Raw genomic sequence first — 20,674 nt, 5'->3', positions numbered from 1 at the left:
ACTCCCGGAGATGCTCTTACTGCCCCGCCTGCGTTAACCCGTCCACGCACGCCAGATCGTTAAAACTCGAGTCAAAACTTGGCCCGAGTCGTCAGATACGGAGTCCGCAGTCAGAGATCGCGTTGCTGAGAGCCTGAGACCGAACCGAGGCCGTGTCGAGGCTTACGTTGCATGCCCACATGAAATATGCGTATGCGCTGTGGTCGATTCCCCACGCGCCCGCTCTCCGACCCGAGCTCGATTAGGACCCTGCGCCGCCTAGACTTTGGTCTGCGAGGGCGCACACGGCCACGCTGCCGACGTCACCTACCGCGCCAGGCGCTCATGCTCGGATGTGTCCACGTCGTACTCCTCGGAGGGCTCCAGCACAGCGGCGGCGAAGCGCGCCAGCCTGGCCGATGAGGCGCGTGGCGTGCGTATTGCTGATGCGGCACGAGCAAGTCTTGTAATGCGGATTAACTTTATAACAGATATAGATTTATACTAGCAGTCCATGATTATGATCAAAGCTGTTTATAATCATTGCATTATTAATAATAAGTTTATTTTGGGCATAGGATTTAGACTGGCATCTGGACCTTTTTTTTCATGGACTGGGCATAGGATTCTAATTATGAATTAATTTTCTTTGAGTTATTTTATTTATTTGAGATGTAAGTGGATTATTAGACACCGTGAGAATAATGAGATGCAACTGGATCCACCAACGGATGATGATTGTTGCTGTTGGTGCTGAACTCCAGAATCAGTGTTGTGAACCTGGTTTCCTTTATTTGTTTCTATTTTCATCCGTCTATCATTTGCGGTCACAGTTGAATTAAAAATGACAAGATATAAAGACGACATTAAGTTGCTAGCCATAAAGGGTTCATCTTCATCCACACTTGGTTTTTCGAGAACAAGCCCATGGTGGCCAGTATTTCATTAAGAGGGGGCATCCACACTTGATGTGATGAAGTATATTGTAGAAAAGACACTGCAATCCGGTGACATAAATATGGAGGATTGAACTCTTTACTTTGTTTGAGATACCACATCATAGTAAGCGAGGACATCTCGTTTTGAATGTTGATATCTTCCATCCAAGACATGATGATATCGTCTTTGCAAGAACTAAATTCAAATAGATGAATACCCACACCAAATATATATATGTTCACCGTCGCATCACTCATTTGGACATACTCCAGTGTAGTAGCAAGCCAGAGGACACACAGAGGGATGATTCAATCAACAGAAGAGGTGGTGGTGAGCTCGATCGGGAATAGGATTGGGAGGCATGACGGAACAAGCCTCCATGGTTATCCCAAGTTTCGCTACAGTGTTGTCTTTGTTGCCTACAGTGTACTTGTGTGCCAGGGCCGCCTGAAGTTGCAAGGCTCATGACATCGTACAAGCTGCATCATTCCTACCGCTGCTTCGCTTTGCGATTTCTTCTCCTGACTTTGTGCCATGGGCTCTCATGGTCCTTAGAACTCCAACAGTATAATGAAAAATGATCGTTACATTTTCTTCTACAGGTGCCATCTCTTCTCACTGTTGGACAAAAGGTCACAAGTTCCTTGTTTGGCTTCTAGTTCGAATATGGGAACAAAATGCTCACGGCGGACAGTCATCAAGCGAGGACATGGACACCGACCGCAATAGGGAGACGTGAAGAATCAGGCTAGCATTCAACTGCAGACCTGCTCAAGTTCAACAGCGTAGTACACATGCACTTCGTTTTTTTTCAAAAACCTAGCAGGAGCTCTGCCTCTCAATTAAGAAAAAAAAGAAGTTATATGTACAGGAAAGTCCGGAAGCCCGGCTAGCCTCACTAGGTAGTTTTTGGGGTTGGCTGGAGCTTCTAAACTCTAAGAGCTCCTTGCTCGGTCGCTGTCCTTGGCCGCTTAGATTGTGTCTAGGTTGATAAGGGTTTTAGTTGTTGCCTCTTTTATTTTTTCTGTAAGAGTTTGCTTTCTTTTTTTTCGCGAGTGGGATTGCACCCGTATTTCATTAAGAGGGAAAGAGTTTAAACCACGACAAGCAACGGATCAGGCGGCGAGAAGCAACCCGGAACCGAGCGGAGTAAGAGTTTGCCTCCTGTTGGAGGTGTGTGTGTGGGGTGGAGTTTTTTTTTTACTTGGGCTGGTTCCTGCCGGCCCTTTGTTTCTTTCTTCTTCTTAATGAAATGACACGTAGCTCTTCTACGTTGTTCGAGGAAAAAAAGCCTCACTGGGCACACACTGGAAAATAGGAAACACCTAGCTTCTACCCCTCTTGGGGGGTTACACAGTGGAGGCTAAGTCGGGGTGTTAAGCACCCTAAAGTGCATATTAATGTCCTCCTTGGCTTTCAAGGCCACTTGTTGAGCATCCATAGCCGCGTCTTGAAAAATCCTTCTGTTTCTTTCCTTCCAAATGTTCCACATCATGTATATCACCACCCCGTTGAAGTGCCGTCGTCGCTCCCTTGAGACTTTGGTTGCCGCTTGTTCCCACCATGTTCTTATCTCTGTTGGTTGGGTCTGATGATGCCGGATTAAACCCGTGTCAAAGTGCTCCCATACCAACCCAAGACACCAAACCTCTTTAGCTACAGGGCATAGGACATGCACTTCAAAGAGACTTTTCTCCAAAGCGTTTCTCTTTTGTCCGGCTACTCATCGGAATCTCAGGTTATTTAGACTAAAAATGAGGGGTATCACCTAAGGTTTGGAACCAACAAATGCGGTAAGGATAATCCTAAAGCAAAGAGCAGAGTTTGGTCCTGGTGCGGGCATCCCAGAGATATATGCTGCGTCACTAGAGCTTGAGGCTGAACTTCCTCTTTTCGAGAGATTACTCTGGAACTGGAGATGGACCCTTTTTGTTTGGAGCAGTATGGGCCAGGGTTCTTTGTTTTTGAATTGTTGTTTGCACTTGTGTCCTGTAGACTTTGTATACTTCCTGTAGACTTTGTACATTGGGCTAACTCATGTAATGTACAGTTCCAAAATAAAAGGAAAAGACAGCGCTGATGTGGTGGTACAATGGATACCTACCACTGATGTTTTTTCACCAGAGATTGGTAGCACTGTGAGAGTTGGCAAATAAATCTCGCATTCATTCAACCCAACCTGTGCCAACTGTAGAGATACACCGCTCCGGGGGGGGGGGGGGGGGGGGGGGGGGGGGGGGGGGGGGGGGGGGAGCGGGCGGACGATCATCATATATAGATGTGGTTGATCTTCAGTATAACTGAAGACATAAAATACGCAGGTGAGGAGAGAGGCCACTTCCGAAAATCGCCGTTGTTGCAACACCATAAGATGCACCTCCGTTTTCACACACGCTAGCGAGGAGAGAGGCCACTTCCGAAACAAAAGGACAGAAGGAGGATGTGGAAGTGTAAACATATAGCCGTGGACGATAGAGGGATGGAGCAGGGAACGGGAGGCGTCGGGGAGGATACCATCACGCCATTCCCTTGGCAAACGTGAGCAACATGCCACTGGTGCAGCATCTCTGCTCACCCCTGAGCCGGGTCTGTTTGGTTGCTGCCCCGAGATGAACAAGCCTGCCGTGAAGCCTCCCTGGAAACCGCCTCCCTTTTGTGTTGGTCTGCTGACCTTTGAAACCTTTCTTAGCATTGCCTATTGCCTACAAGATTCCATTGGTGTGTTTGGTTTCTCTTTCGTCTGTAGCAGCAAACTTCTTCCATCCCCTGCGTCCAGTCCCAGCCGCAATCGACGAGCTAGAGAGCTTGTTCTACGGTCCTACTGAGAGGGTGTTTACTGTTTAGTTTGTGAAACGAGATAGCCCATCATCATTTAAAGGATCGATCTATAATGTATCACCTCATCCAGGATAATTGATTCCTCAAACCAAACATTCTTGAGCTAATCCATCCAGGCTTGGAAGTCATTTGGTTCAGGAGGCAATGAAATGGACTATAGATTTGGAAAGCTGCTCGCTTACCTTGGCATTGATCTCGGCCATGAAATGGATTATAGACTCGGGAAGCTGCTCGCTTATGTTCGCATTGATCTCGGCCATAACTGAGATTTGGCACATAAGATTGGTCCACCAAAATTCATGTCTAGGCTAGTTGCAGTGGTCAGGAGCAACCCTAAGTATATTTGGAGTGAAAATGCCCGACAAAGCACATATTAATTAGGAGACGATCCCTGATGGTCTACTCATATAAAAGGAAATATACTCCAACCAATCAAATAGGCGTGGTAGCCGGTAGGAGTTGGAAGCGAACTCCTCACGCCCAGGTGTTCCTTTTGACGTTCCGAAGACCGCTGCTACTTGGAAACTCAATCAAGTTCTTCACGACCAGGTGCCCTTAAGCCCTTAGCCAATGATGAGATCAAGTCTACACATCTACACTAACTTGTTTTTATGCATTTGCATTGGTGTTAATACAATTTATTTTAGCAACCATGATTCTGACAAAGCTGTTTGTAATCATTGCATTATTAATAGTAGGTTTATTTTGGGCATAAGTTTTAGACAAGCATCCGGACTTTTTTTTCCCAGTTAGGCCAAAATAAAAAATTTAAGCGCATAAAAGTTGAGACAAAGGACAGGGACTACATAGCCAGGGATTATACATAGAGAGAGCCAATCAAACAGATGTGAAATATGAGAAATTGGTGTGGCCCATCTATCTAGGTTCTTGTAGTGGAACATGACCATCCGGATTTAGGAGGTGTTTGGTTCCACTTACTAAAATTTAGTCACTGTCACATCAAATGTTTGGACACATACATGGAGTATTAAAAGTAGACTAATTACAAAACTAATTACACAGATTGAGACTAATTTACGAGACAAATCTATTAAGCCTAATTAGACTCATGTTTAGTCTTTCTAATTAGTACCTCAATACCTATGTGACATCTACTAAACTTTAATCCCTGGATACCTAGCAATGAGTGGAACCTGACCATCCAGATTTATTCCTAGCAATGATATTCTTCCGGTGATTTATTTGTCGATAACAAGGCGCATGTGGTGACTTATGAATCTCGAAATCTACCGACTCAGTATATATTTCCGAGTTGCTCATAGTGGGTAGGATGTGTGTTTGTTCATAGAGGTGAGTGTGCGTGCATTCATTATGTGGAAATTTGCATTAATATTGTGATTCACAGCAAAAAGAGAGTCGACATATAATAATAGTGCCGGTTAATAAGCTTGATGCCGATAAAGTATTGATGACCACCAAATTATTATTACTAGTTAAGTACATGTTTAGTAAAATATAAAATATAATGAAACAAAAGTACGCATTTAATAAAACCTAAAAATTCACTAAATATTTAAATGTGTCCTAAATATGGTATGCAAACAAACAAGTTTAGGTGTAATTGTGTTTTGTGTGATTTCGTTATCTAGAAGACATCATTAAATATATAACATTGTTATTTGTTATATATTTTTAATATAAATATAGAGTTAGATTATATATATTAAATAAAAAATGTTGTTTTGTGTTCGGGGAGGGGGGTGGCCATACAAAGGATATCTAATTGTGGAATTGGTTTCTTTGAGTTATTTCATTTATTCTGAGATGCAAGTGGGTTATAGACACAGTAAAAATACTGAGATGCAAATGGATTCTTAGACACCGACGAATGATGATTGTTGCGCTTGGCGCTAAAGCCCAGAATCAGTGTGGTGAACTGGCTTCCTTTATTTATTTCTATATTCATCTATCTTTTGCAGTCAAGATTTAATTAAAAAAATGACAAGGTATAAACACACCATTAAGTCGCTAGCCATAAATGACGAGAAATGGCTCACCCACACTTGATGTGACGAAGCACATACTGGAAAAGACAATCTAAAAACATAAATGTGGAGGAGTGAACTGATCATCTTCACTTGGTTTGAGGACCACATCATGGTAAGTGAGATCATCTCGTCTTGAATGTTGATATCTTCCGTGCAAGACGATCACTACTACAAAAAGCATTTCTAGGGGCGGTTGGTAACCCTTTGTAGGGGCGGTTTGCCCAACCGCCTCTACACAAGGGTCTCTACAAATCATGTATTTGTAGGGGCGGTTCCCAGGCCGCCCCTACAAATCGATTTGTAGGGGCGGCTGTAGTATCAGCCGCCCCTACAAACAGGTATTTGTAGGGGCGGTTCAATCTAGAACCGTCCCTATAGTACGTTTTTCCGCAAAAAAAATTCAAATTTACAATTCAAAATCGCGTTGCCGAACGTCCCACGACCAACGTTCCGAACTGCGTTCGCGTTGCCGAACGCCCCGCGACCAACATTCCGAACCGCGTTCGCGTTGCCGAACGCCCCGCGACCAACGTTCTGAACCGCGTTCGCGTTGCCGAACACCCCGCGACCGCGACTACAAGCATAAGAGTATTCTATAAACTACAATTACAAGTCCAATTCACAAGAATATATACAATCCATCATTAAATATACAAATTCCATATACATTGTTATCAACGTCCTAGAGCTAGCCTTTCAGTCTCACGAAGGTGTTGGTACTGAGGATTTGTACCTAACTCAGACTCTCGGTCATGGTAGACGCCTCTGACGTGTACAATCTGGTCCAATATGAAGTTGCAAAGGTCGCCGACGAGCTCTAAGAGTTGGTCATCCTTGTATGGGTCTCTTTTCATTCCTTTCTCTTCTCTCCACTACAAGAAAACAAGTTTCGATTTAGTATTTCATACCATTTACGAAGTTTTTATACTACGAGTGAAGAGGTTCAAACTTACCCTTAAGGGGTGTCTCCTGTAGGCACCGGTGTTACCCATTATAGAACATATATAGTATCCATAATGTACACTCCCAGGCTTCTGCTTGGGGCACTGTGTGTTTTGCATATGAAAATATTAAGTCATGCTTTTGACAGCCATATAACGGAGTACTAAAGAAGTAAGTTACACTTACCGTACATAGTGTTTTTATAGCCAGCTTTTCCTTCCTTGCTGGATCATGCCTTCCATGATGATTAGTGACATAGAACCTAAATGCCCTATTCGAATTATTTTAGCAAATACAACTTGTTAGTATCTAAAAGTGAACGTTACAAGTATATATACAAACATATAAGCTAATGAGGATTGTCGATATGTATACGTCTTGAGAATTGATATGAAGTCTTTGTATGTCACCGTGTCCTTACCTAATGAATCAAAGACCCATGCCATGCTCCTCCCGACATCGACGGCTATACAAATCCAGTGGTTGCTGCATGGATTTAATCATAGAACTAGATAAGCCCTTTTGCATCGAATAAAATATATCGAACAAAGCTTTAAGTATAGAGTTGAGCTTACTCGAAGTTGTATGGTAGCCATATAGTAGAGTGGTGTTGGAGATTTTTGAAAGCCAAGGCAATGTATGCCGCAACCTTAAGGGACTCTTCCCTTAGCTTCGCACTACTGATGCGCTCTTTTTCCCGAAGAGTCTTTACAGCTGCTAGCTCTTTGGCATCCAGTGTCCACCGTTTAGGGTAATTAAAATTTGTTTGGGCTATAGCTTGAGGGTCTACATACCCGGTTTTCACACTTGGCATTTGTTTGACAATGTGTACTTGCATTCTACAAATCACGACGTGGGTTAGTTACAACAAAATTCAAAGATTACATTCATATCATATCGGGAGGACAAGGACTTACATGCACCACGTGCGAATTAGATTCATCTCCATTTCTCCCAGGTGAAAGTGTGTATGCATGTCATTGAAGTCAAAGACAATTTTCCCGACTGGGCTTCCAAATGTGCCGGTGGGAAAGCATGCTTGTATGATATCTATGCTCGTTGGGAGAACACGCAAGTACCAATCATGGAACCTTCTCATTCCAAGTGGTAGGCGCTGGATGTCCCGGTTTGGTAGGAAGGGCTTGCCTCTTTCATATGTTTTCGGGCAATCCTTTGACCATTCGATGACATCAACATTTGGATACTGCTTTGCAATTTGGTAGAGTTTGCTACTGATGGCCTCCTTAGAACCCCGTGATGGGACTTTTTAACTTGGTTCTCAGGCTTGAACTGGTCATGGAAATACCACTTGGACACCGACGAGACGTCTTTGATCGGAACATAAACTGGCCTTATGTTGATTGGAATCTTCTTTTGGAGTTCCCATTCAGGCACGTCCTCATCTTCTTGTGCATCACCTTTTTTAGGAGGCACTCGTTGTTCATGTATCGGTTGTGCTTGTTGAGAAGACTGTGGCATCTCATGATGCACTTGCTCGGTACGAGCTGGAGAAGGTTGTGGCATCTCATCAGGCACATGCTCGATAGGAGGCGGGGAAGAATGTGGCATCTCAGGAATGTGGGGTCACGAGACGGTGAAAATATCTCCCTGGCCTCAACAACTCGCTCCAAATTTAGGAGAGGGGGAGGCGGCGAAGAAGCGGTCAATATAATGTCCCGTTTGTGCCAGAGGATGAAATGCCCCATAACGTCTCCGAGTAACACCAGCCCCTCGGGAGTTGCGTAGTCTATCCTCCACTGCATGAACTTGGGCTTCACTGTATGTACCTCGACCCTAGTGTAGTCCAGCGGTATCTTATTATTATGGTGTAAGCCACCAGAAGGATGTGCCACACCCGTTGCCACCTCCATCACAGTGTTCTATCGGCCGCTGAGAAACACCAAGGTGCAACTAGTTGGTTCCCGTATGCGATCGATTGGGGTTGTGGCTGCAGTGGAACCTTGGCTGCTAGGAACTTTCAGAGGGCTGCCAACTAATGCCAGTTCTCCTGGCGGCGTCACTAATATCCGTGGCTCCATAGACAGTCCTTGCTCCTCCAGCGCCTTCGCAACTAGAGCCTTCACTTGGAGCTCAAGACTAGTCTCCCAGTCTCGGTCATGTTTCTTGTACATGTGTCTATCCTCTTCGAATCCTTGCTTCCAGGTCATCCTTTTCCCTAGCCCCCTGGTGCGGCCTGTGTGCTCCTTGTTTCCCAAGCCAAGGCTAAGCTCGTCCCTCTCTCTGGAAGGATTGAATGAGCCCGTCTCTTTGTCTTCAGCATATTTCAGTATCCTTGATACTACCTCTTGGGTCTCCGGCTTATCAAACTTAAGATTACTACCGGATGGTTCTGTATTCCTCGCATATATCCAGTTCCTTGAGCGTACCTTCAAGTTCGTCACATCAATATTCCCAGCAGCTATGGCCTCTTCATCCATCTTCCTAAACCACTCTTCCTTGACATAGTAGCCACCGGGGCCTAGATGATGGTGGTGTTTGTTCCTCTTCGCCAGCTCGGTGTTACGGGCACTGAGCTTCAATGCCTCCGGTGAAGTCTTCTGAGCCATGAGCTTCTCCCATTGACTAGGAGTTATTTTTCCGAACTCATTGAAGGGAGTTAACCCCTTTTGGATATACTTCGTGTTGAGCTCCGACCTCCAACGTCGGAATGACTCTCCCATAGTGCAACAGTTGATGGCAAAAGATAGGACAACAAGTCCTGGGCGAGTCCTAGGAGATTTGGCAAAAAAAGCAACAACAACCACTTAGGAGTAGCAAGTAGTAAGATGAGTAGTAGGAGTAGTAAGAGGAGTAGTAGTAGGAGTAGTAAGAGGAGGAGTAGTAGGAGTAGTAAGAGCAGTGGAGTAGTAGTAAGAGTAGTAGTGTAAGAGCAGTGAAGTAGTAGTAAGAGTAAGAGTATAAAGTAGTAGCAAGGACAACTTAAGTATTAGTTAAGTAGTAGTATAGAGTAGCAGCAGCAGTTAAGTAGTACATAGTAGTAGTAGTATAGAGCAGTGGCAATAGTTATGTAGTAGTAATAGTATAGAAAAGTAGAGAGTAGTAGAGACAGTTACAGAGTGGCATGTGCTAAAAGTAGTAAGCAACAAGACAGTTGAAAGTATGCAGTGTAAGTGCCATGGAGCCCAATCAAAACCAAACACAAAACATAGAACAAAACACAAATAAGAAATAACATGTGTACTTGCTGCTAGAAATTTCATGTTCATCACTAGCACCATGTAAAAAAATCCTACAAACTGCATTCTTAATTTCTAATCCGTTGACAAATTGATATCTCGATACCTAAATTTTTGAAACTGCCACTCAGCGTTATTTAAAGCTTAGCAAAAGCCCAAGATCCGAGGCTGGTGATACCAGCTTACAACTGGAGCACAGAGTTTAACTCGACTCTCAACACGACTTAACCGAACTCTAAACTGCACAAGAGGTGTTATCCCCGGCGACATACAAATAATGAGTTAGCAGAGCAAGTTCTGATCTGAAGCAGCTAGTGTTGAAGTTTTTTATCGAATAATCAGTAAGGCTAACGGTGGAAGAAATATCTAATGGTAGAACAGATGTAATTTTATCCAATTTGTTTTCCATTTGCATTCCACAATCCAAAAGCTAAGAGTTTTGTTCAGTAGTAATGTAATGTCAAAGAATGCTTCAGCTATTCACACTGAAACCCACAAGTCTAGCAAGCAAAACTTGGGAGCTATGAGCCTCCGACAGCATAAAGGATACAAAGTTCCTAAGTAAAATCATGCAGTAATACAATAGCAAGTTGTCGTGGTTCTGATGTCTTTCATCTCACAACTCAATTACCAAATTTTCCACAAGATTAACTAAATCAATTTCTCCTAAAAATCAACTTAAGAGAAGTGACTCCCAAAGGTCTAGTTTGCAAAACCCAGAGGCATAGTTTCTTTTTTTTATTTATTAACATATATGAATATAAGACCCGTCGACTAGGATTACCAAGTCCTACAGGGTCAACTGAGATTTTCAAGGCATCAGGGAGCCAACTGGGATCGACACAGCGAGCCGTAGAGGAGGATAATCGAATAGTGATCACAGCAATCGGCAGGCCATAGCAAAACAAACACAGCACGAAACTAACTGTACAGACGCAGACAGTAATATGAATGAAACCCGCAGCCACGGTAGAGAAATGATGGGGAGATCTCGCCGCACGAAACGTAGAGCGACTAGGGTTTACTCACCGAGGAATGAAGAGATCAGTCACCGGATCTCGAGCTACTGTTGACCCCATGCAGCCCCGGCAGAGGATGGTTTTGGCGGGGGCGACCAAGGAAGGGAGGAGCATCGTCTCTGCGTCCCGTCGCTGGGGGGCGGGCGCCTAGGGCTAGGTGCGGGACCGGTGGCGTGGCCGGCGGCGGAAACCCTAGGCGCACAGGGGCGGGCGCTGGGGGTCGGGTTCGGGACGCCGAGGGCCGGGCGCCTGGGGCCGGTTGCGGGCGCGGGACCGGCGGTGGAAACCCTAGGCGCGCAGGGGCGGGCGCCGGGGGCCGGGTGCGGGACACCGGGGACCGGGCGCCTGGGGCTGGGTGCGGGCGCGGGACTGGCGGCGTGGCCGACGGCGGAAACCCTAGGCACGCAGGGGCAGGCGCCGAGGGCAGGGTGCGGGACGTCGGGGGCCAGGCGCCTGGGGCCAGGTGCGGGCGCGGGACTGGCGGCGTGGCCGGCGACAGAAACCCTAGGCGTGCAGGGGCGGGCGTCGGGGGCCGGGTGTGGGACGCCGAGGGCCGGGTGTGGGCGGGCGCGGGAGTGGGACCGGCGGCGGGGGCGGCGGCGGAAACCCTAGGTGCGCGGGCAGCCTGACGGCGTCGTCGGTGGAAGAAGACAGCGCCCAGACGACATCACTCCCGTGCGCCGTCCTATTAATACTCCCTCCTATTTCTAGGGGCGGTTCCTGATCCAGCCGCCCCTAGAAATACATTTTTAGGGGCGGTTCCTGATCCAGCCGCCCCTACAAATACATTTGTAGGGGCGGTTCCTGATCCAACCGCCCCTATAAATAGTTTCTATTTTTTAAATTATAAATTCTATATTTTTTATATCATAAAAACACAAAGTAATATAAAAAATTATGTATATGCACAAATATAATATTTTGTATTATTCTATATATGAATAAATATATATATATATAAACAATTGTAGTCAAAACAATATAGAAAACAAAAATTAAAAATTTGAATTTTAAAACTTCGACTATAATTTTATGACATTAAATGAAATAAAATGAAAATATTGTAATAAATGAAAATAGAGTGGATGTTCAAATAGAGTCATCTGGATGTTGCAAAGGGTAGTCTCACACACATGCATAAAATATAGTCTCACACACATACAAAAAATATGTAGTCTTACACACGTACATAAATATATAGTCTCGCACGCATGCATAAATGAAGTCTTACAAACACACACTTACACAAACACTCCACGTTCAACAACTAGCTAGCCCGCTATAACGACTTTCCCCTTGACACATTTTTGTTCCCATGGCATTATATCTTTGGGGAGGTTCTTTTCGACAACACTGATCTTCTTAGGAAAGTTTGTGAATAGCGGCATCTCAGCGTAGTTATTGTAAGCTTCAACATCGTCCACGCCATCAACTCTAATAATGTGTTGTTTCCCAGAGGCAACCACGTGCTTTGTCTTCTTCTTTGGGGGGAGGTTACTTTGTGGGCCAGACATATAAAAAACTTGTGCGACACGTGAAGCGAGCACCCAAGGGTCATCTTGGTAGCCTAGATTCTCGAGGTCCAGGACTCTCAATTCGATCTCGTTCAGTTGGTGTTGTTTGATCCAGCGACATCGAAACAGGGCCACCGTTATATCCCTTCCATAGTCAAGTTCCCATATCTCTTCAATGATGCCAAAGTATTGGATCTTTCGCCCTAATCCATTGAGAGCCTCTATTCAAACACCGCTGTTTTGGTTCACATATTTACTATCCTTTGCCTGGGTATAGTACGTGTACCCATTGATGTCATAAGCATTCCAAGATGTCACTTGTCTCCATGGCCCCTCCGCCAACCTACTGATGGTAATAGAGTCTATGGTTTCTCTAGGCGGTATATTTTGGTCCTTCAACCATGTAGTTAGTCATTGCTTGTGCTGTTTCATGACCCAATCATCCGAACGGCCATTTCTCTCCGCCATAATGATAGCCAAGTGTTCATCAATATACGGTTGCATCAGTTGTGTACTCTGCAAGACACTGTAATGCGCCCGACTCACCTCTTTGTAATCATGGTCGATGAACACTTTTCTACCACTGGTGCCCTTCCCAGCCAGCCTACCCTTGTGACGAGAATCGGGTTTACCAATCCCTTTCTGTACTTTTAGGTACTCTTGACAGCACTCGATGACTTCTTCAGTACTGTAACCCTCTATCATGGAGCCCTCTGGGTATGCTCGATTATGCACGTATCGACTTAAAACCGACATGAACTGCTCATAGGACCATATTTCATGCAAGTAGCAAGGGCCAAGCGCCTGTATCTGATGAACCATGTGAATCATGAGATGTGGCATTATATCAAAAAAACAGGAGGTAAACACATCTCCAGTTGGTTTTGTGTCTCCACCACAAATTCATGTAGGTCACTCAGCTCTTCCTTGCCAATCGTCTTCTGTGAGATCTTCGAAAAGAAGTAGCACATGCGGGTGATGGCCATTTTCAAGAACTCTGGCTTTATAGCCCTGATTGCAATAGGTAGAAACACTGTCAGCATCACATGGCAATCGTAAGCCTTGCAGTGTGTTATTGACAAGTCCCTCATTGACACTAGCTTCTTCACATTTGCTGAAAACTCAGTCGGGACTTTGATCCCCCTCAGGAAAGTGCATATAGCTCTCTTCTCGTCTGGTGTTAGGTTGAAGCACGCCACGGACAGAGTGTATTTTCCATTAGCCTTAGGTACCGGGTGAAGCTGTGGCATCACGTTTAGCTGCACCATGTCTTTCTATGCTTTCAGACCATCCTTTGACTTGCCTGTGTCCATCAAGGTAGCAATGAGACTCTCAAAGACATTCTTCTGCACGTGCATAGCATCAATGGCATGGGGGACCTCCAAGTCTGGCCAATAAGGCAGATACTGAAAGAAGATCGATTGTTTCTTGAAAGGTACGCCTTCGATAGGAGGTGTGCTTCTATCTCTGTTTATCCCATCTGGATTCTTCTTTCCATAGACGACGCGTATGTTTTTTACCATTCTGTACACATGTTCTCCGTTATGACGTCTCTCCGGAGAGGGTTCAATCTCTGGGGCGTTGTCATAAAATCTAAAGAACAATTTACTGCGGTACTTGTGACTTGTCTTTAAGAAGCGCCAGTTTCTTAGGTAAACTATCTTTTTGGATGCATCCAGGTACACCCATGTAGTACCATCCAAGCAAACCAAGCATCACGTCTTCCCTTTGATCTGTCCAGACAAAGCAAACAGCGCGAGGTAATCATTGGTAGTAATAAATATTATTGCTCTACATATGAAGTCCTCCTTTTGAAACGCATCGTACATCTACTCCCCATGCCTCCATAGCCTCTCCATTTCTTGTATCAAGGGCTCGAGGAACACGTCTATATCAATGCCTGGTTGTTTAGGGCCAGAAATAAGAATAGTGAGGAGAAGGTACTTTCTCTTCTGACACAACCATGTTGGGATGTTGTACATGGTCAAGATCACTGGCCATGTGTTGTGGTTGCTCATCCTCTCATTGAAGGGATTCATTCCATCGGTGCTTAGGCCAAACCGTACATTCCTTGGGTCATCACTGAATTCTTTGTGCTTCTCATCAAACCTTTACCACTGACTACAATCAACCAGGTGTGTAATCTTATCATCATCCACCTTGCGCTCATCATTCCACCATGTCATGAGTGCGGCTTCTTTAGGGTTTAGGAACATACGTCTCAAGCGGTCGGTCACTGGCAGGTACCACATTACCAGGGTAGGAATTCTTCTCTGCTTTGCATCGTTGCCTAATGGAGTGTCCTCTGGGGGCTGAGATTCTTGTACCACCTTTTTTGTACCCTTCTTATTTCTCTTTTTCCCCGTGGAGGGTTCGTCCCCACTATAAAGGTCATTGTTCTTGTACTGGCTGGCCCCACACCGGGGACATTTATCTAGTGACTTGAACATTTCACCACGAAAAAGTATACAGTGGTTGGGGCATACATGTATTTTTTCAACCCCCATTGTCAATGGACTTATGACCTTCTTCGCTTGGTATGTGTTGGCGGGAACTGAGTTTGGTTGTGGCAGCACCCATGATAGGAGATGCAATAGATCATTGAAACTACAGTCTGACCAGCCGTACTTAGCCTTCAGGATGAGCAGCTCAAGCACGAAACGTAGCAATGTCCAATGTGTCGGACAGCCCTTTTCAACACCATACATAGTCTCCTTCGATGCTTTTGTCACTCTTTCCAAATTTTCTAGACCTTTCGGGGTATTTAGTAAAATCTCTAGTCTAAGGGTTCGAATCATGTCCTCTAAATCATCTTCATCTCCGACACGTGCTCCACCATCATTATTGGCACCACCTTCATCGTTACCATCCCAACCACCAGCATCACCACCTTGTTCATTACCAAACTCGAAATCCATTCGTGCATCAAGCTCTGCTGAATATTGGGACAGGGATTCTATGGTTTCGTCGTCGTATTTCTCCTCATCCTCGTCGTTAACAATAACCGTTTCACCATGATGAATCCACACTATGTAGTCCTCAACAAATCCTCGCATAATCAAATGTGATCTGATGATAGTCACATCTGTCCATGCCATACAGTTCTTGCAATCTTTACAGGGGCAAATAATTGTATCATTATTCTCTTTCAATGTCGTTGCATGCTTCGTTGCGGCTTCAATAAATTTATCCACCTCTTCACGGAAACCTGCCTTGAACCTTAACGAACCATACGTCCAAGAGTTCCTGTACTCCATCTTTTACAACAACAACAAAACAAATATTAAATGACTACTTATTCAGATATATATAAAAATGAATCAAAGTAATAATTATTTGAGAATAATTGTATATACCTCAGATATATATGAATATAAATCTAATATAATTACATGAAGCATACAAACACACCATGGTAGAGAAAAATTAATTAATGGCCCATTTATTCATAAATAATTAAAATATATATTTATTGATTACAATAAACAATTTCAAAGACAATAATTAGCAATAATTATACTTTACCCAATATCTTTCATACAAACCCTAGTCCAATTTTATCAAACATAAATTTACAAAAACGAAATTAATAAAAAAAACCAAACCCTAGATCTAGATCACATGCACATAAAACATCCATAAAACTAACTAATTGTTCACTAAAATCAAGAAACATGGACCAAATAAGGGTATGATCTTGTTCCCCTCCCTAATTTATCCTAGTACATTTAAAAGTTGGGTCTAATTTGCTCATAAATAGCTCAAGCACCATAGAAGAGAGAGAAAAACAAAACTCTAATTACTCACTGACCAACCATTAAAACTTAAAAAAAGTGTGGAATAGCATTTTCTTACCTTCTACAACCTCTCCACCAAAGGATTTGAGACCAAAACCTCCCCCCTTAGTAGAGCAATTTTTGGGAGGTGCCCAAGGCCTCCCCACCTTTCTTTCACGGGTTGGAGTGAGTGACCCGAGGAGAAAGAAGGTGCTGCATCTGTTTTATATGGGGGGCATTTGTAGGGGCGGCTGGTGATTGAGCCGCCCCTACAAATCGGAGCTATAAATACGGGCCATTTTTAGGGGCGGCTCAATCACCAGCCGTCCCTACAAATACCATTTTCAGGGGCGGCTGGTGATTGAGCCGCCCCTACAAATCAGACCCCATTTGTAGGGGCGGCTCGTAACACCAGCCGCCCCTGCTGTTCCATTTGTAGGGGCGGCTGGTGTCTGGACACCCGAGCACGTCACTGTAGGGACGGCTCCATCACCAGCCGTCTCTACAAAAAAAATTAAACCGTTACTAAAAATCGTTTTCTACGTAGTGGATGATATCGTCTTCGCAAGTACTCCGTATATAAATGCAAATACATGACGCTACATCAAATATATATGTTCACCGTCGCATCGTCACTCACTAGGACATACTCCAGTTTAGTAGCAAAGCCAGAGAGGACAGAGGGAGAAACAAACCAAAGGACAGAGGGAGGATTCGATCAACAAAAGAGGGGTGGTGATCAACAAAGGACAGAGGCATGATGGAAGAAGCCACCACAGTTGTCTTACTTCAGTCTTGTCTTTGTTGTCTACCAGTGCGCAGTGACTCGGATCGTTTGCAGTTACAAAGTCTCACTCTCATGACGACTCGTGGAAGCTGCGTCATTCTGAGCCCTGCTCCGCAGTGGTCTTGCCTTTCTTGTCTATTTCGTAGTTTTGTACGACACTAGCTCCTGCAAGCTGCTGCCGTATGGAGCTGCAAGGCTCATCGAGATGGCGCGACCTGCATCAAACCGGAGTGCTACGTACCTGTACAGATATCTCGTGAAAATTGAGATTAAAGTTCCACACGTTGTTTAGCATCTTAGATTGCCTTTAAAAATCAAGATTGTCCTATGATTTCTTAAAAGAGTGTTGTTTTAACCAAAGATAACCTAGCAAAGCAAAATTAGAACGGGAACAAGTTTTGTGCCATTTATTACACGGAGGAAATAATATAACATGTACTGGTTAACTGTGTTTATACTAAATTTCTTTGGCATACTTACTTTTAGTTTTAGGTTTGCAACCACACGGTAATGTTGGGTGGTACAAATAACGATAGATTGGACATTGCTCTTTTATTAAAAGGAGGTGCTACAATATGTTAGACAATATGGCTTATTGGAAATGAAGTCACTTTTGATGGATGCCAATATAATTTTTTTACAAGTTTTATTTAGAAAAATGCACTGGTTATGCCATTAGACACAACTGGAACGGTGTGAAGAAGACAAGAAACACATCTATTATCTATATGTGTCGAGCATTAGAAGTAGTGCCTTTGTCGAGCATTAGAAGTAGTGCCTTTGTAACTCTTTGCTTTCTTTAGATGGCATTTTAATGTTAGAATTGAGTTTTAAGTTAGATTGAATCTTTTAAAAAATTAATTGGATCCACTACGGGATACAGTAGATTTGCCGAGTGCCAGGGGCACTCGGCAAAGGCCCAAAAACACTCGACAAACGCTTTGCCGAGTGTAACACTCGGTATACAGCACACGGCATTGATTTGTCGGCAAACATTAGTTTGTCGAGTATTTTTTTATCGGGCACTCGGCAAACAGTTTGCCGAATGTCAATAAACACTCGACAAAAATAAACTCTCGGCAAAAAAATTTTGACGGGATGGAACGGTGACGTCGATTTTGCCGAGTGCACGACGGAAAAACACTCGGCAAAGTTTATCAAGTTTGCCGAGTGTCAAGACTAAACACTCGGCAAAGTTTGTAAACTTTGCCGAGTGCCAGAGCCATAACACTCGGCAAAGCTTGTAAACTTTGTCGAGTGCCAGGGCCATAACACACGGCAAAGTTTATACACTTTGCCGAGTGCCACGCCTAAAACACTCGGCAAACAAGCGAGCAACGGTCAGATTGTATGGTCACTTTGCCGAGTATCCATTGTAATACACTCGGCAAAGCGAAAACACTCGGCAAAGAAGGTTCCCAGAATGACAGAAAATGGTCTCTTCGCCGAGTGTTTTGCCATAACACTCGGCAAAGTTTATACACTTTGCCGAGTGCCACGCCTAAAACACTCGGCAAACAAGCGAGCAACGGTCAGATTTTATGGTCACTTTGCTGAGTGTCCATTGTAATACACTTGGCAAAGCAAAAACACTCGGCAAAGAAGGTTCCCAGAATGACAGAAAATGGTCTCTTCGCTGAGTGTTTTGCCTTGACACTCGGCAACTCCTCTCTTTGTCGAGTGTTACACTCGGCAAAGCGACCAAGACCCTCCCCTTTTTTACTAATCTGTCACGTATAACGGACCCCTCTCAATTTACAAAAAACCATGACAATTCACAATAAAACATCATCACAGGTATAATAAACCATCATCACAAGTCACAATAAACCATCATCACAATTTACAATAAACCATCATCACAAGTCACAATAAGCCACAAATGCAAATACAATCACTGCGGAGGCCCTTGAAACCTCTGAGACAAATCCGGGTCTTGAGACTGATTATTTGATGCCGCCGATTGATTCTGCACAAAAGAGAAGTATTCGAAACAGTGTTAGCTTCCTTTTTAACAGTGTTAGACTTCATATTGCAAAGTGAATTTCAGTATCGAAAGGTGTGCATCTACAGCATACTGTAATTGTAATCACAACATTCAACACTAATGCAACACTTAAATTCGTGCTATGCACACAGCAGGGTACTTGCATGTTAAAAATAAGGGAATTAGCAAGCATCCATGAAAAGCAGTTTATATAAAAAAACAAATCTACTTGCATGATTGTCTTTGTGCCTTGTCGTGATCTTTTAAAATTATTATTGTTATTTGACTGCAGGTGCCTTATTCCAGCTTAGAGAAAACAGTTGGACGCTGAATGCTTATATGGATGGGAAATGGGATGTTAGATTTCAAATGTGATGAGAATCCACTTTTCAGAAGTGTGTGTAGGGTCTTATTCGCATCATTTCTTAAGCTACCAATTCTGTACTGCACTGGAGACTGTTGATACCATTAATCCATTTTTATGCAAACTGGAAACTATTCAGTCGCTTTTCATCATGTATGTAGTACAGAACCAGAAACTATTCATCTGGTTTGGAAGCGTACAGTTGGCTCACTGCATCAGCTTTGGTAGTCTGTACTATAATATAATAGTGTGTGTATATATATATAGCCTTAATAATGTATTCATTCGCCCGCGCAAAAGACAGGAAGAGGAACCCCTGTTGGGTGTGGTGGTGGCATCTCTAGTGCCTGAAGAAGACTGAAAACTGAAAAGGGAGTGAGTGTGTGGTAGACTGAAAACTTACAGTCATGCATATAACGGTTATTTTTGCTAACAAACATATCGTAGGTGCAAGCGAGGATTTGACAAGAGCCCGAAACATAGCGCAGGTGCAAGCGTTAAATGAAACATTGAGAAGTGCGGCGATGTGGCGGGAACGGCGTCGGTGCGTCGCGGTGGCGGCGGCCTGGCGAGGTCGTCCGACGGCTTTGCAATCGCGGGCGGGGTGGGGCGCTGGGGGCGGGCGGCGCCGGTGGCGGGGCGGGGCACCGAGGGCGGGCGGCGCTGGGGGCGGGACGCACCGAGGACGGGGCGGGGCGCCAAGGGTGGGCAGCTCTGGGGGCGGGAAGCGTCGGGGCGGGCGGCGCCGGGGGCGGGGCTGCGATGCTGCGCCGGTGGCGGGGCGTGGTGGGGCGGGGAGGCGGCGGGGCGTGGTGGGGCGCGGCGGGGCGCGGTGGGGCGGGGGTTGGCGGCGTGCGGTTGTGTGCGGTGCGGCGTGTTGTGTGCGCTAGGGTGAGGGCCGGGGGTGCTAACCGCTGGGGGCATATGAAGGAGTATGCCGAGTGCCAAGATCTGGGGCACTCAGCATTATTTTTTATGTTTCATTACGGTCCGATACTGTGCAGTGGGGCCTCGGCGAAGTTGCCGAGTGTCCCACGAGTGTCAGATACAAAACACTCGGCAAAATAAATTGATATTTCATGCTCCACCGTCCTCCTTCTTCATAACGTGTTCTACTAAATTTGTTACGACGTAATTTAAAAATACCTTGTCAAATTCACTCAACAATGCATATTTGATTTTTCTACGAATATTAATCCATTATTTCATGCAGTTATAGCTCAAATTCAATATATATCAATTAAAATTCTATAATTGCAGTTAATAAATTAAAATTATCAAACAGATCCGAAAAATTACCAAAATTTGACGTGAACCAATCTA

The 20,674-nt window shown here is 44.5% G+C and overlaps 1 protein-coding gene across 1 annotated transcript; it reads right to left on the bottom strand.

Annotated features, from left to right (window-relative positions):
• Positions 1 to 306: 306 nt before the first annotated feature.
• LOC136544281 (extensin-like) lies at positions 307 to 20,275 on the bottom strand. Its single transcript, XM_066536498.1, has 2 exons — positions 19,860 to 20,275; positions 307 to 442 (listed from the first exon to the last, which is right to left on the bottom strand). Exons 1-2 carry the CDS (start codon positions 20,273 to 20,275, stop codon positions 307 to 309), a joined length of 552 nt encoding a protein of 183 aa, XP_066392595.1.
• Positions 20,276 to 20,674: the final 399 nt, after the last annotated feature.

Source organism: Miscanthus floridulus, chromosome 3 (assembly GCF_019320115.1).
Source record: "Miscanthus floridulus cultivar M001 chromosome 3, ASM1932011v1, whole genome shotgun sequence".
Classification (NCBI taxonomy): Eukaryota; Viridiplantae; Streptophyta; class Magnoliopsida; order Poales; family Poaceae; genus Miscanthus; species Miscanthus floridulus.
The sequence above is the reverse complement of the archived record's forward strand: the minus strand, read 5'-3'. Positions and strand labels throughout refer to the sequence as shown.